At 40.5% G+C, this 15509-nt stretch overlaps 1 protein-coding gene across 4 annotated transcripts in view; it reads left to right on the top strand.

Moving 5' to 3' along the window:
* LOC141047686 (heterogeneous nuclear ribonucleoprotein D0-like) overlaps positions 1-12718 on the top strand; it is a 31151-nt gene extending 18433 nt beyond the window's left edge. For 2 of the 4 annotated variants that reach the window (XM_073542902.1, XM_073542908.1), the window contains exons 3-8: positions 1305-1466; positions 8041-8172; positions 8681-8780; positions 8865-9008; positions 11144-11241; positions 12394-12718. In XM_073542902.1, coding sequence (XP_073399003.1) covers positions 1305-1466; positions 8041-8172; positions 8681-8780; positions 8865-9008; positions 11144-11211 — 606 coding nt within the window. In that variant the 3' untranslated portion in view covers positions 11212-11241; positions 12394-12718. Of the gene's footprint in view, positions 1-1304; positions 1467-8040; positions 8173-8680; positions 8781-8864; positions 9009-11143; positions 11242-11589; positions 11697-12393 lie in introns of all 4 variants that reach the window. The other 2 variants (XR_012219888.1, XM_073542918.1) reach the window with 2 other exon arrangements.
* Positions 12719-15509: the final 2791 nt, after the last annotated feature.

Consider the following 15509-nt stretch of genomic DNA (forward strand, 5'->3'; position numbering starts at 1 on the left):
TCTATTGTAAATCTGGGGAAAAAGGGGGGAGGTGAGTGATTTTAAAAAAAAAAAGTATATAATAATTTTACTCATTTATATAGCACCATTAATTCCACAGCCCTTTACAAGCATTATCATCACTGTCCCTGATGGAGCTCACAATCTAAATTCCCTATCAGTATGTCTTTGGCATCTGGGAGGAAACCGGAGAACCCCAAGGAAACCCACATATATATTTATTTATTGTGCTTGGCATAAATGAGTACACCTTCTTTGAACCATATGACTTTAATAAACATCACTGAGGAAAAGAACAATTTCCAAAACTTTGGCAAGGTCGAGTTTTATGGAATGTTTTTGTAACCCATAACGTGAAAGTAAGGTTGGTGATATAACTTTAATTGCAAAATGTTCAGAATTAGTTGAGGCAAAAATGAATACTTCCCACATCAAAACTACTGCATCTAGTATTTTGTATGACTTCTATGGTATTGAAGGACAACATCAAGTCTTCTAGGCATGGAATGAACTAGTTGGCGAGATATTGCAACATCTATCGTATTCTTCAAGAACAACATATTTTAGAGCCCAGATGTTGGATGGAGAGTGATGGTCAACTTGTCCCTTTAGAATTCTCCATAGGTGTTCGCTTGGAACCACCCCCTCCTCGGTAAGCTGACTAAAGTGTACTATAAGACGCACCACCATTTTATTAAAAAAAAAAATTATTCCTATTTTCCTCCCCAAAATTTGGGGTGCGTCTCATAATCCGCGAAATACGGTTTCACCGCAGTCACACTGATACGGACAATCCTGTTTCCGGGTCATTTTTATTACACAATGAATGCTGTAAAAATCTTTAAAAAAAAATAATGCAAATCCAAGATTTATTTTACTATTTCATTCCCCTTGGATTTTTTTTTAAATTTTTGTTCTGTACATTGTGTGATTAAAATAAATGGTGCCATTCAAAACTACAACTCAAGTTATGGCCCGTGGAAGGTGATAAGAAAACGAAAGTGCAAAAACAAGATTTCCTTCTCATTAAAGAATAAAAGGGAAGAATAACACTATTTTGGTTTTGTCGTCATTTCGTCCCACTACTTTTTGACCTCCGATGGAACTGTGTGAGGGCTTCTTGTGAATGCCGGACAGTAGTTTCTATTCACTGTAGGGCACATCCAATATGAACACTTTTATTTTATCTTATACAGTATGGGTTAATTAACTTTACATTTTAATAAATCCGACTTGAGGTCTGAAGAATTAAGCTTTTGTCAAATGTAGTATATGGTGTTGACTGCTATGGTTTGTTCTTGCAGGTCATGGAGCAGAAAGATCACAAGCTAAATGGCAAAGTTATTGATCCAAAAAGAGCGAAAGCCATGAAGACCAAAGAACCAGTTAAGAAAATATTTGTGGGTGGCTTGTCCCCAGACACACCAGAAGAAAAGATAAGGGAGTACTTTGGAACATTTGGTGAGGTAATTGTTCGGTTTTTTTTTTTTTTGTTTTTTTTTTATTGTAGCTTTATTAGCTTCAGGTCAACTTTAAAACTGAATTTGATCTGTTTGATTGTCAAATCTCAGTTGGACATACAGTACAGACCAAAAGTTTGGACACACCTTCTCATTCAAAGAGTTTTCTTTATTTTTATGACACTGAAAATTGTAGATTCACTCTGAAGGCATCAAAACTATGAATTAACATATGAATTAACACATGTGGAATTATATAATTAACAAAAACGTGTGAAACAACTGAAAATATGTCTTATAGTCTAGGTTCTTCAAAGTAGCCACCTTTTGCTTTGATTACTGCTTTGCACACTCTTGGCATTCTCTTGATGAGCTTCAAGAGGTAGTCACCGGAAATGGTCTTCCACCAGTCTTGAAGGAGTTCCCAGAGATGCTTAGCACTTGTTGGCCCTTTTGCCTTCACTCTGCGGTCCAGCTCACCCCAAACCATCTCGATTGGGTTCAGGTCTGTTGACTGTGGAGGCCAGGTCATCTGGCGTAGCACCCCATCGCTCTCCTTCTTGGTCAAATAGCCCTTACACAGCCTGGAGGTGTGTTTGGGGTCATTGTCCTGTTGAAAAATAAATGATGGTCCAACTAAACGCAAACCGGATGGAATAGCATGCCGCTGCAAGATGCTGTGGTAGCCATGCTGGTTCAGTATGCCTTCAGTTTTGAATAAATCCCCAACAGTGTCACCAGCAAAGCACCCCCACACCATCACACCTCCTCCTCCATGCTTCACGGTGGGAACCAGGCATGTAGAGTCCATCCGTTCACCTTTTCTGCGTCGCACAAAGACACGGTGGTTGGAACCAAAGATCTCAAATTTGGACTCATTAGACCAAAGCACAGATTTCCACTGGTCTGATGTCCATTTCTTGTGTTCTTTAGCCCAAGCAAGTCTCTTCTGCTTGTTGCCTGTCCTTAGTCGTGGTTTCCTAGCAGCTATTTTACCATGAAGGCCTGCTGCACAAAGTCTCCTCTTAACAGTTGTTGTAGAAATGTGTCTGCTGCTAGAACTCTGTGTGGCATTGACCTGGTCTCTGATCTGAGCTGCTGTTAACCTGCGATTTCTGAGGCTGGTGACTCGGATGAACTTCTCCTCCGCAGCAGAGGTGACTCTTGGTCTTCCTTTCCTGGGGCGGTCCTCTTGTGAGCCAGTTTCTTTGTAGCGCTTGATGGCTTTTGCCACTGCACTTGGGGCACTTTCAAAGTTTTCCCAATTTTTCGAACTGACTGACCTTCATTTCTTAAAGTAATGATGGCCACTCGTTTTTCTTTACTCAGCTGCTTTTTTCTTGCCATAATACAAATTCTAACAGTCTATTCAGTAGGACTATCACCTGTGTATCCACCGTGTATCTGCACAAGACAACTGATGGTCCCAACCCCATTTATAAGGCAAGAAATCCCACTTATTAAACTTGACAGGGCACACCTGTGAAGTGAAAACCATTTCCGGTGACTACCTCTTGAAGCTCATCAAGAGAATGCCAAGAGTGTGCAAAGCAGTAATCAAAGCAAAAGGTGGCTACTTTGAAGAACCTAGAATATAAGTAAAATTTTCAGTTGTTTCACACTTACTTTTTTGCTAATTATATAATTCCACATGTGTTAATTCGTAGTTTTGATGCCTTCAGAGTGAATCTACAATTTTCATAGTCATGAAAATAAAGAAAACTCTTTGAATGAGAAGGTGTGTCCAAACTTTTGGTCTGTACTGTACACTTTTAAAAGAGGATCTGTTGCCGGATTTAACAATCTCAACTATATAAATTAATAGACTGCTTGGACTTAATGAGACTGTTATACTCACTTTAAAAAAACATGTCCACATTGCTGTTTAATACTTTTTGAAAGTTTAACTTCATCTCCACTCACTTAACCTGAGTGTCAGATTCTCTATGTCCCTGCTGCTGCTCAGATCTCCCTCTGCTCAATAAAAGCTGCAGCCAGGATGGGTGGGATGTGGGAATGAAAATCCATGTCAGAATGGCTATAAGCTATATTTTCCAAAAGGATTTCAAAGTAAATACACCAGTCTCATCAAGTCTAAGAGATTAATTTAATACTAGCTGAAGAGCCCGGCGCTGCCCGGGCATAGTAACTAACTGTGGTTAGTTATAGCAAATTATAATTATCCTCCATCCCATAGTCCCGTGCCCATATACCCATCATACATATCCACGATACCATAGTCCCGTGCCCATATACCCATCATACATATCCTCCATCCCATAGTCCCGTGCCCATATACCCATCATACATATCCGCCATCCCATAGTCCCGTGCCCATATACCCATCATCCATATCCGCCATCCCATAGTCCCGTGCCCATATACCCGTCATACATATCCTCCATCCCATAGTCCAGTGCCGCCCATATACCCATCACACATTCTCCATCCCATAGTCCCGTGTCCATATACCCATCATACATCTGCCATCCCATAGTCCCGTGCCCATATACCCATTATACATATCCTCCATCCCATAGTCCCGTGTCCATATACCCATCATACATCTGCCATCCCATAGTCCCGTGCCCATATACCCGTCATACATATTCTCCATCCCATAGTCAACCATTATGACATCATAATGAGGGCGGGGCTTGCAACCTATTATGACATCAGCGTCGCCATGGCAACCATTGTGACATCATAATGAGGGGCGGGGCTTGATACACACACTTTTTTCCCCATTATGTATATAGGGGCAAAATTGTTTGGTGAATTGGAAAGCGCTGGGTTAAAATTTTGCCTCACAACATAGCCTAGGACACTCTCGGGGTCCAGACGTGTGACTGTGCCAAATTTTGTGGCTGTAGCTGCGACGGTGCGGATGCCAATCCCATACATACATACATACATACATACATACATACATACACACTTGAGCTTTATATATTAGATGTTCAGTATTCTGAAAAAAACACTGGTGACAGATCCTCTTTAACTACAGTTTGTTTTATTTTTATTCTTCGAATACACATTTAAAACTTACACAACTGAACAAGAATTATTATACTCCTTGAATGGTCATTGTTCACATCAAACGATGAAAATCTGTCCAAGTGACACTTACCGGGAAGACTTACTATTGCCATTACATTATAGTATTTTTTGCACACCATTTGTTGTTTACAATGTGCAATATAATTGCTTCAATTTGCCTCAGTGGTCAAAGCACAAGAACTTGTCCTCTCGTGAAAGGAGGCAGTTTCCATTCAGAGATATAAAGCAGAGAACAAAGTCTCTTTGAATGTAGTATTTTTCTTTATTATGTACTTAAGTTGTTTGTGTTTTTTTTTTTCGTTTTTTTTTTTTTTTAAACTGGAATATATCTTTAACCCCTTAACGACCAGGGGTATTTTTGGTTTTGCATTTTCATTTTTCTCTCCCCTTCTTTCCAGAGCCATAACTTTTTTATTTTTCCGTATATATGGCCATGTGAGGGCTTATTTTTTGCGGGACAAGTTGTACTTTTAAATGACACCATTGGTTTTACCATGTTGTGTACTCGAAAACGGGAACAAATTTCCAAGTGCAGTGAAATTGCCAAAAAAGTGCAATCCCACACTTGTTTTTTGCTTGGCTTTTTTGCTAGGTTCACTAGATGCTAAATCTGACCTGCCATTATAATTCTCCAGGTCATTACGAGTTCATAGACACCAAACATGTCTATGTCCTCTTTTATCTAAGTGGTGAAAAAAAGTTTGCGTCTCCATTTTTCATGATCTGGGGTCGGGTGTGGGCTTATTTTTTCCATGCCGGGCTGACGTTTTTAATGATACCACTTTTGTGCAGATACGTTCTTTTGATCGCCCGTTATTGCATTTTAATGCAATGTCTTGGCGACCAAAAAAACGTAATTCTGGCCTTTTGAATTTTTTTCTCGCTACGCCGTTTAGCGATCGGGTTAATGCTTTTTTTTATTCGGGCGATTCTGAACGCGGCGATACCTAATATGTATGTGGGATTTTTTTTACTGTTTTATTTTGATTGGGGCGAAAGGGGGGTGATTTGAACTTTTAGGGTTTTTTTTTTTTTTTTTTTTTTTTTTTTTTTTTTTTTTTTACATTTGGCATGCTTCAATAGCCTCCATAGGAGGCTAGAAGCATGCGCAACCCGATCGGCTCTGCTACATATGGGCAATGAGCAGATCCGCCCATATGTAGCAGATTTACTGCTGTGCTTTCAGCGCCGACCACTAGGTGGCGCTGAAAGCCATATGCCTGGAACAACCATAGAGGTCTCATAGAGACCTCTGGTTTTCCAGGCAACATGACGCCGACCCCCGATCACGTGACGGGGGTCGGCGATGACGTCATTGGCGGCCGGAAATGCTATTTAAATGCCCGCTGTCAGCTTTGACAGCGGGATTTAACTAGTTAATAGGCACGGGCGGACGGCGATTCCGCTCGCGCCTATTGTGGGCACATGTCAGCTGTTCATAACAGCTGACATGTCCCGACTTTGATGAGGGCTCAGCGCTGGAGCCCTCATCAAAGCAGGGGAGATGTCTGATGACGGACTGTGTCCGTCATTGGACATTAAGGGGTTAAAAGGAATCTGTGATCATATTGAATTCTGAATGGGTTGCTGTGCTTCAGCAGTCCCATAAAGAATAAATGGCGCAGTGGTGCATATGCCCATTCTGCGCTGCATGTAAACCTCATTCTCGGGATCAGTGAGTCACAGCGATCAGGAACTCATTTCTTACCAATGGACAGCAGATAACTTACAAACTCAGCACAAACTCTTACTGGGCTCCTGCAGACTACCATATAACTCGTGAGCGCTATCTGTTGTTTTGGCCAGGGCTGTGGAGTTGGTAAGTCAAATTTCCAACTCCCAACTCCTCAATTTCATTGACTTGTAAGTCCACAGCACTGGTCACTGCTGAGCATGTGCAGAACAGATTCATCTCTGCTAAAAGCTTAGATCAGGAACAGAACATAAATTAATGGGACTTTTCATAACTTTTCGAAATTCTTATGAAAACATTTACAACATTGAACTACTGAACCCAATTTATTATATATTTTAAAGAGTCAGTCGGTCCATTTTATACAGACTCCAGCAAAATAGATTCCGACTCAATTGGACCACAGTGAGCTATTGAAGTCTGAGTCTGGAATATAAGTTTGCACTCTGACATCCAAATGAGGTCTGATGAGAAAATGGAAAACGGTCTTGGGAGCGCAGGAAAGAGACTCAGACGATAGATGGGTGTTATGAATGAGTCACCGGAGGAGGAAAAAACAAAAACACAAGCTAAGTCCAGAAAACCGGAGAGGTTGGTAGCTAGCGGATTGCAGACCCCCTGATCCTATTCACCACAACTAACAGTAGCCGTGGGGTGTTCCTACGGTGCCCTAGACCCCTCGTCACAGCCGGAGAGCTAAATAAGCCTAAAGAAAGGGGAAATCTAAACTGCCCCAGAGCAGACCCCAAAGCAATAGACAGCCCCCAACATGTATTGTCGGTGAAAAACAGATGAAAACACAGACAGAAAGACAGGCTGAGCAAACGATGGGGCCCTACTAACTAGATAGGATAGGACAGGACAGAAAAGATGCTGGCTGCAATCCGCAGAAAAACCCTGCCAAAAACAATGTCCAACACATCTGATAGAAAAGGCCCTGAAGTCACTAGACTTCAAAATCACTATATCAGCACTCAGGTATATTCTGAAGACAGAGCAAAGAGATCAACTGATCAGAGACAAAAATGGAGTTCAGCCCATCCCAACCAGGGCTGGCTGAACACAAACACTAAGTAAACAGACAAAATCTCAAGGAAAAATAGCAGAGCAAAAACTTAGCTTTTATTAGACAGGAACTAAACTGGATGCCAGAGCTCAGAGCAGAAAGGATCACCAGCAACCCTGCAAGGGCGTCGCCTGCCTTATATCCACTCAGAAATTCCGGATGTCCAATCACACTCTACCTGTTCAGGTAACAGGTTCTTCCCATCCAGATCAATTTCACTACCTCCTTTCACCAGCAGAGGGAGTTCATCAGACATCAGAGGTGAGGGAGAAAATGAACTCATAACAGATGGGGTTAAACCACAACGCGTTTCGACGGAGGATCCGTCTTCATCCACCTGATGAAGACGGATCCTCCGAAACGCGTTATGGTTTAACCACATCTCTCGTCTGAGTCTCTTTCCTGCGCTCCCAAGACAGTTTTCCATTTTCTCATTGCTCCTATCCTCCATCGGAGGTTTTGGCTGGAGCTGCGGTAGAGACCTGACATTCTAATCTGCCCTGGGTTGCTTCCTAAGCGCTCCTCTATGACCGCTCATTACTGACTCCAATCCAAATGAGGTCTGACTTTCACTTTGCTCCTTCTCCTCACCTCCAAGAAAATCCAATCTCACACGATCAGCATAATCCGCCCAATTTTCTCAGATGAGTAGAACAGGCTTGTGACCCTAGCCTAAACGAGAGCAATTCACTCTACGCTCATCTTGATCTTGGGTTGGGGTTTACGACATGATTTTGTAATTGTTTCCAACTTTCTTTCAGGTTGAGGCGATTGAGCTTCCTATGGACAACAAGACCAACAAACGGCGCGGATTCTGTTTCATCACATTTACCGAAGAAGAGCCAGTGAAAAAGATTATGGAAAAGAAATACCACAATGTTGGCTTGAGTAAAGTATGCCACTTTTTAACTGAAAATTGTAATGCATTCTTCCAGCTCTTTCCTTGCGTTCAGTGACTGGGCTAGGCTACAGACCTTATGTTAGTAGATATGAGCGAATACATTTGTCTAGAGGGGACCTTCATAGTCTTTGGTTGGCAAACCTCCTTTTTCTTCCCGCTATCTCTGGCGCTTTTTGTGATTAGTAGACCTTTCATTTCCTAATGAGGAGAGACAACAGATGTAGGTAAGAGGAGGTTCACAGTTCTGTGGTTTGGCAGCCAAAGGCTCCTGACTCCTCAACTCTAGTTGTCGGCACACTGACCTCCACTGCACTTATGCTCTAGCTCATTTACATCACATTTTGCTTTTCCTGTTTGAATTGTGTCTTCTAATAATTGTTAGAAATGGTATATAACTTATTATTTTGTTTAGCCTTCCCTAGTAGGGACTTTCTAGTAAATAATTAGCAAAAGTTACAATTTTATTTTCGTTCATGCAATTATGTTAATCATTTCCATAGTGTGAAATAAAAGTAGCACTTTCAAAGGAACAGTACCAGCAACAGCAGCAGTGGGGCACAAGGGGCGGAGGATCCTCGTCAAGATCCCGTGGAAGAGGAAGTTAGTAGATCATTTGAAAATCATTGGTAGTCATTGCACCCTCTCATTCTTTGCTCTTCTGATTTTTGGCAATTTTCTCCATAGGCTCCAATCAAAGCTGGAGTCAGGGATACAGTAGTTACTGGAGTCCAAGCTACAGTAGTTATGGCTACAACAACCAGGGTTATGGAGGCTATGGCAACTATGACTACTCTGGGTATAACTACTATGGATATGGAGATTACAATAGTGAGTATCCGTCATTATTTGATATGACACTAGATGAAGTTTTGTCGTATGGCCTTGGAGGTCTTGCTGATATATAAGGCAGAAGGCCTTGCTTGGTGTGTCCTATCACATTACTGTTGCCCTGCCATGTTGCCAGTGTTCATAATGGTACCAGTAACTTGGCATGTATGGCCAATCGAAGTGCATTATGCATTGCTGCCTGTGAAGAGAAACATTAATGTAATGTGGTGTTATGCATGCTTTGAAAATTTTGATAAATGGAGTTTCCACAGTATTGTACACTTTTATATTTTGGGGGTCGTGCGTTTTTTAGGGGTTTTTTTGACCACCTCGACCCCCCCCAAACTAATTTGAGGATACATGGTTAGAAGACAAGCAACCTAGCTACAATAAAACATCCAGCTCCTATTCCCCGATCACCTGTGATGCCGTCTGTGTATTTGAATCAGTGGCAAGGTGACCATTGAGCACTGGTTGACTCCTAGGTCTCCTATCGTGCTGATGAGGCAGATGCTGCATCTAGGCATGGGGAGAATGGAGCAGTGGCCAGGCATGTGTATGCCTATGCTTCATTCCTCTAAGTTATCAAGACACAGATTCACACTTTAAAAACACTCCCTTCCGCATTGAAAACACCTAGGAGCACTGCACTGATGACGTTGCAGCTCTGTTTTATTTTCTATTGAATTTTATGCTGTTCTGCCAATACATCTTTTAACTGACCTGAGATATAAGAGAATAGAATACTCATACAGGTGACAGTCCAGCAGCTGTTGGCTGTACACTATAGCTGACAACTTTCTGCATCAGCCACGACCAGTGTTGTCACCGGCCATATATGTTTAACCCCTTGGATGCTGCTGTCAATAGTGACTATCATATAAATGTTTAAAAGAGTGTGGCTTCTCCCTCTTTATCCCCATCGGCACCCTGAGATCATGATTGTGTGGTCCTGATGTTTGCCATGGCAATTCACGAGCAAATGGCGGCCTTAGTCTGCCTGCTACACTGACCTGTTCAAAAGTCGGCGACATTTAGGTGGTAAAAATCAACTTTTTCATTCATGTTATGCCCCATTGTATTCATTCCTGAAAGGCACCTGTATGTCGAGGGGTACTGTTTTTAAAATGGTATCACTTTTGGGGTTTTTCCAATATATAGGACCCCTAAAGTCACTTCAAACCTGGATAGGTCCCTAAAATAAAATTTCCTATGGTATGACTATCTGAATTAAAGGTATAATCATTCAGAGTTTGAAAATTGCTAACTTTTTTACATTTTTGTCAAATTTCTACTAAAGTATAATATGTCACGAAAAAACAACCTCAAAATTACTGGAATTTGCCGAAGCGTTCCAGAGTTGTCATCACATCAAGAGACACTGGTCGAATTTTTAAAATTTGGCTCTGTCATGAAGGGGTTAATGGGAATCTGTTATCAGGTTTTTGCTGTGTAATCTTAGACAGTCTGCCCATACATTATACTGCCCTGATTCCAGGGATGTTTCTCTTAAGTTGTTTTTAAGCTACAGCACACAATCGGCATTTTATCAGCAGGAGATTATCACTAGATGACTTTCTCACCCGTTAGGCTAATTATGTAACCCCGTCCCAACCACTGATTGGCAGCTTGCCGACAATGCACAGTGTACACAGGAATCTGCCAGTCAGTGGTGTGAGCAGGGTTATACACAGCTCCGCATTCTGACCACTGCTACATCTATAGCAGAGAAAACAGGGATTCTTATCAAAACTGCAGCAATTATTTATTGTCGGAGGGGTCCATTTTATTCCGACTCCAATTCCACAGTCCTGCTTTACACCTACTATTGTAAATCCATATGCAAAATGTTCCTTTTTGTTTCAGTATTTCATGACTGATTCCTTTTTAAAGCCATGAAATGGTGTACTAGGCATAATATAAATGGCGGTGTCTTGATTGCATGCTCGTGCATTCTACTAACAGGGGTGCGCACAAGTTTGCATGCCTGAACTGGGTCCGATCTGTAATCCGCAGCTTTGACGTCAGACTAATGTGGCATTATATCCTAGGCTTCCTTGCATGAGTACCTTGTCGCTTTCTGAACCATTGCTTCTCTAGTCTTTGCTATCAAACAGATATTTTTCATTTTTTAGATCAGCAGAGTGGTTATGGGAAAACAGCCAGACGAGGTGGTCATCAAAATAGTTACAAACCGTACTAAATTATTCCCTTTCCAACGTGTCACAAACAGGTACGTTGTGCTTCTTTTCTTCCATTTGCTACTTTGTTATTGTTTTTCATTAAGAGTAATTGTAAGATATACAGTATATACATATTATAGAATATATATATACATATAATTATTAAGATAATGTAACTTTTAATTGCTTTAAAACCTTACAGCACCCAGAAGTGCTTACTTATAGCGTAATATAGAGACTTTGAAGATACGAACACGTGCTGTAGAGCGCTTTTATTTTTTTTCTTTTTGCCCTATATATAACAAGTCAGTAAAGTTATCAGGTAACGTACTGCTAATGGGTACAAAATAAGGAATTGCCTACTAACTCTGACATTATACCTTGTTTGTACCCGCCAGCGGGGAATTCATTGCAGGCCCTGTGTCGCGCTGACTTCACGATTCTCACAGGCCCGCTCAATGCGGACAGGGTACGAGATGCTCACGCTCTCGAATGCTGCCGTTTGGTATGGTCTCTTCCAACATCCTGTATCAGCATTATAATTTTAAACTGGATACTCCAAGCTATGCTTTCACTTATTCCCTTATATTTAAAGAATGTAAAAGTACTTTGCAGTAAATTTTAATACGTTTTTTTCAGGCCCCGTAATCATTAGATTGGTGAACTTTACTGAATAATTTTTAACTTATTTGTTCTTCTAAGGATACAGCTTAACTCTGGATTTTCATATATATATTTTTTTCCTCCATAGTATTAATCTATGTAAATGCTTGCTTTTCCCTTTCATAAACATAGCCGTAATTGCAGTAAGTTCTTGGGCTGAATTCCTGTTGTGTATCAGTTGTTTTCAATCAGGTTTTTAGACCGCAGACTTGTAAGGCTAAGGTCCTTCTGGGAGCATGAGAATTTTCTAGCTGTATGAGAAAACCGTTCTGTACGTCTCACATACTGTGATTCCAAGAAACCGGCAATTTCCATTCCCTTTATTTTTTTGTTAAATACAAAACCGAATTGGTTTCCTTTTGAAAATAATTTGGTGCACAGAAGGATTTCAGAGCTCTTGGACATCTAGTTTTCTTGTCTATATTGATTTAAGAAGATATATATACATATATGGGTTATACATATATAGGGGTATATATGGAACGCTATTATAAAGGATGCTCGTGTAACTATTTTTTTTCTTTCTTGCTTTCCTGTAGGTGGACAAGCAGTATTTTCTGGGTTGAAGATTTGAGGTGGCTCATTCTGCATGCATATAGCAGTGCAAATTTATTTTTCTCCCCCTTTTTGTGTTTTTAAATTTTTTATTTTTGAGGCCCTATAAAAGGGAAATAGCATTTTTTTTGTCCCCTCATTTCTAGAACTTCATTCTTTTAGTATGGCTTTGCTTGTTAAATTGTGTTCTCTTTATTTCACCAGCATGGAAGACAAACTTGTGTTAAATATCCTTGTATGCCTGCGTCATAATGTAGCTTTACCCAGTTTTCCTTCAAATAAATCTTCATCTAATTTTTTTATATAAAATGTGTGGTCTCCTATATCTCGTACATCTTTTACTGCTGCCTATGGGATCTCTGAATGTCTCTCATTTTGGGAAACAAGAATTTTATGAGAAATTACACACTAAAACGGTGTCCTAGAATTTACTGTTTGGACAAATGGACACCTTTTAATTTTCTAAATGCAAGAAACCATAGTTTCATACTGCTAGGCCATGTACACAGCGGATTAATTGCATTTCTATCACTCTTGGGTAATGTAAACTGGAACTGTGGGCAGCACCTGACAGAATGGTTTTTAACCGGGAGCAATGCAAAGTCCTACATCTGGGCAAGAAAAATGAAAAAGCATATACAGAATTGGAGGTATAGGGCTAAGCAGCAGCACATGCAAAAAAGACTTGGCTATACTAATAGATCACAAACTGAACATGAGTCAACAGAGTCATGCAGCAGCAAAAAAATAAACCATTCTGGGATGCATTAACCAGAAGCAGAGTCTAGAGCACGTGAAGTAATTATCCCTTTTACGCCTCCTTGGTCAGACCTCATTTGGAATACGGTGTCCAGCTCTGGGCACCACATTTAAAAAAACAAAAATGAACAAGCTGGATCAAGTTCAAATGAGAGCAACCAGAATGGTGAGCAGACTGCAAAGTATGTCCTACAAGGACCGGTTAAAAGATCTGGGAATGTTCAGCTTGCACAAAAGAATGCTAAAAGGAGATTAATAGCCGTCTATAAATCTGTGAAGGAATGTCGGTGTAGAAGGATCAGCTTTATTTTAATTTGCACAAAGAAAGACTAGAAGCAATAGAATGAAATTGAAAGGGGGAAGATACAGAGGTGATGAGTTCTCCTTCAATGGAAGTCTACAAACAGGCTGGACAGACATCTGTCTGGAATGATTTGGTGAATCCTGCTTTGAGCAGGGGGTTGGACCAGATGACACAGGAGGTCCCTTCCAACTGTACCATTCTATGATAACGCTGCAATACAAGTTCGGACTTTAAAAAACTTGTATAAAAATTCTGTAGCTAACTCAATCTATTGCAACATAGTGGATGAAATCTACAACATTTTCTGCAACACACTGCTTGTAAAACGGATACATTTTGTTCCTAAGTTGGTGCAGATTCTCAGACTAGTTCCATTGGGTGTTTTTATACTCCGTGTTTGAATTCAGACGTAGGAATCTGCTCTAAAACTACCGATATCAATGGGTAACCATATTGTGTTTTTATTTAGTTGGTTTATTTTAGTGAGGCAATTTTAATAGCCGTTCTGCAGAAAATAAAGAAACGACATGTCACCTTTGTAATACGATTTCTCACAGAATCTGCCAAAGTTCTTCATTAAAGTCAAAAGGCTGGAAAAAGTCACCAGAAGGTGGTGAAAAACTGGATGGGTTTCTAACATGGTATTGTTTTATTTTTTTCACCTTACGATTAAAAAACAACTCTCTGCAAACATACCCTAATGCCACGTTCACACATTCAGTATTTGGTCAGTTTTTTACCTCCGTATTTGTAAGCCAAAACCAGGAGTAGGTGATAAATACAGAAGTGGTGACGGGTTTCTATTATACTTTTCCCCTGATTGTTCCTCTCCTTGTTTTGGCTTACAGATACTGAGGTAAAAAACTGAACGTGATCATGACCTAACAGGTTGTGTATGTAGGTGACTGCCCAACTGGATTGGTACTGTTCTAAGAACAGGATCCATATCATTCATCATCGCCGTACAAAGTACATTTGTGTACACTGCCTATGATGTGAGTCTCCTACACATGAGTCATGACAGCCTCCTTCCTTTCCGACATCAGTCACAGCTCTGCAGCTATTGGGTTGGCTTAGGGAGCATTGATCATGATGCCGTGGTAGAAAATCGCTGCAGGGCACAGACTGATATTGACAACAAAGCTCAGTAATGTGCAGGCAGCACAAGGTCACACTACACCATCTTTGTGAAAAATAAGCTTATGAAGGACCATACTGCACCTAGTAAAAGCATGGTCTTATAAATGTCCTTGTTGCTGTGGTCTCCCATCTATGGCTCACCAGCTCTCGAAAAATTGCAAGAGAACCACTTAAAATTAAGAGCCTGGGTTCACATTAGCCATTTTGTTGAGTTGAGGGTGAAGGGGGGCCCTGATTTTTATTTTAGAAACTGATGTGGAGAAGACTTGAATATGGGCACTTTATTAGTTTTGAGTACTAATGCAAAGACTTAATATTGATTTGTGCGGAAAAAAAAGCACCCTATTGGATACAGTAGCTGCAAATGTATTTATTTTTTTCTACAATAAAAATTACCAAATGTGTTTTGGGGTAGCCCGACTTGCGCCTGACTTCGGATTACAGAGGAAAGGAGAATTGGGCATATTGGATTTCAACATGCCCAATCCTTTTGTGGAAGAGAAGTTACTGCTCGAGGTGTCAGTTTTTCTCACCGAATATGGGTGAAAGAAATCAGAGGGCGTAACGGTCGTGTGCACCTTAGTTTTTGAAAAGCATGTTTTTGCTTTACAGCATGGTGACCAGGGCTGTGGAGTCGGAGTCGTGGAGTCGGAGTTAGTTTTGGTTGGAGTAGGTGTCGGTAGAAATGTACCGACTCCGACTCCAGCTTTAAAAAAAAAAATGTATTAATATTTCATAATTGAACTTTCATATGAATTTTATAAATGTTACTCAAATATATATGTTCTATCAAACTATGAACAACAGTGATAAGCAGTTCTGCTGGAGATAGAGACATTTCTTACTTCTTGTGTGTCACTGTTCTCCACTGCCCTTATCTAATCTTATACTTGGTTA

The sequence above is a fragment of the Dendrobates tinctorius genome, unplaced genomic scaffold, assembly GCF_039654945.1.
Source record: "Dendrobates tinctorius isolate UK_male_01 unplaced genomic scaffold, ASM3965494v1 ptg000011l, whole genome shotgun sequence".
Taxonomy (NCBI): domain Eukaryota; kingdom Metazoa; phylum Chordata; class Amphibia; order Anura; family Dendrobatidae; genus Dendrobates; species Dendrobates tinctorius.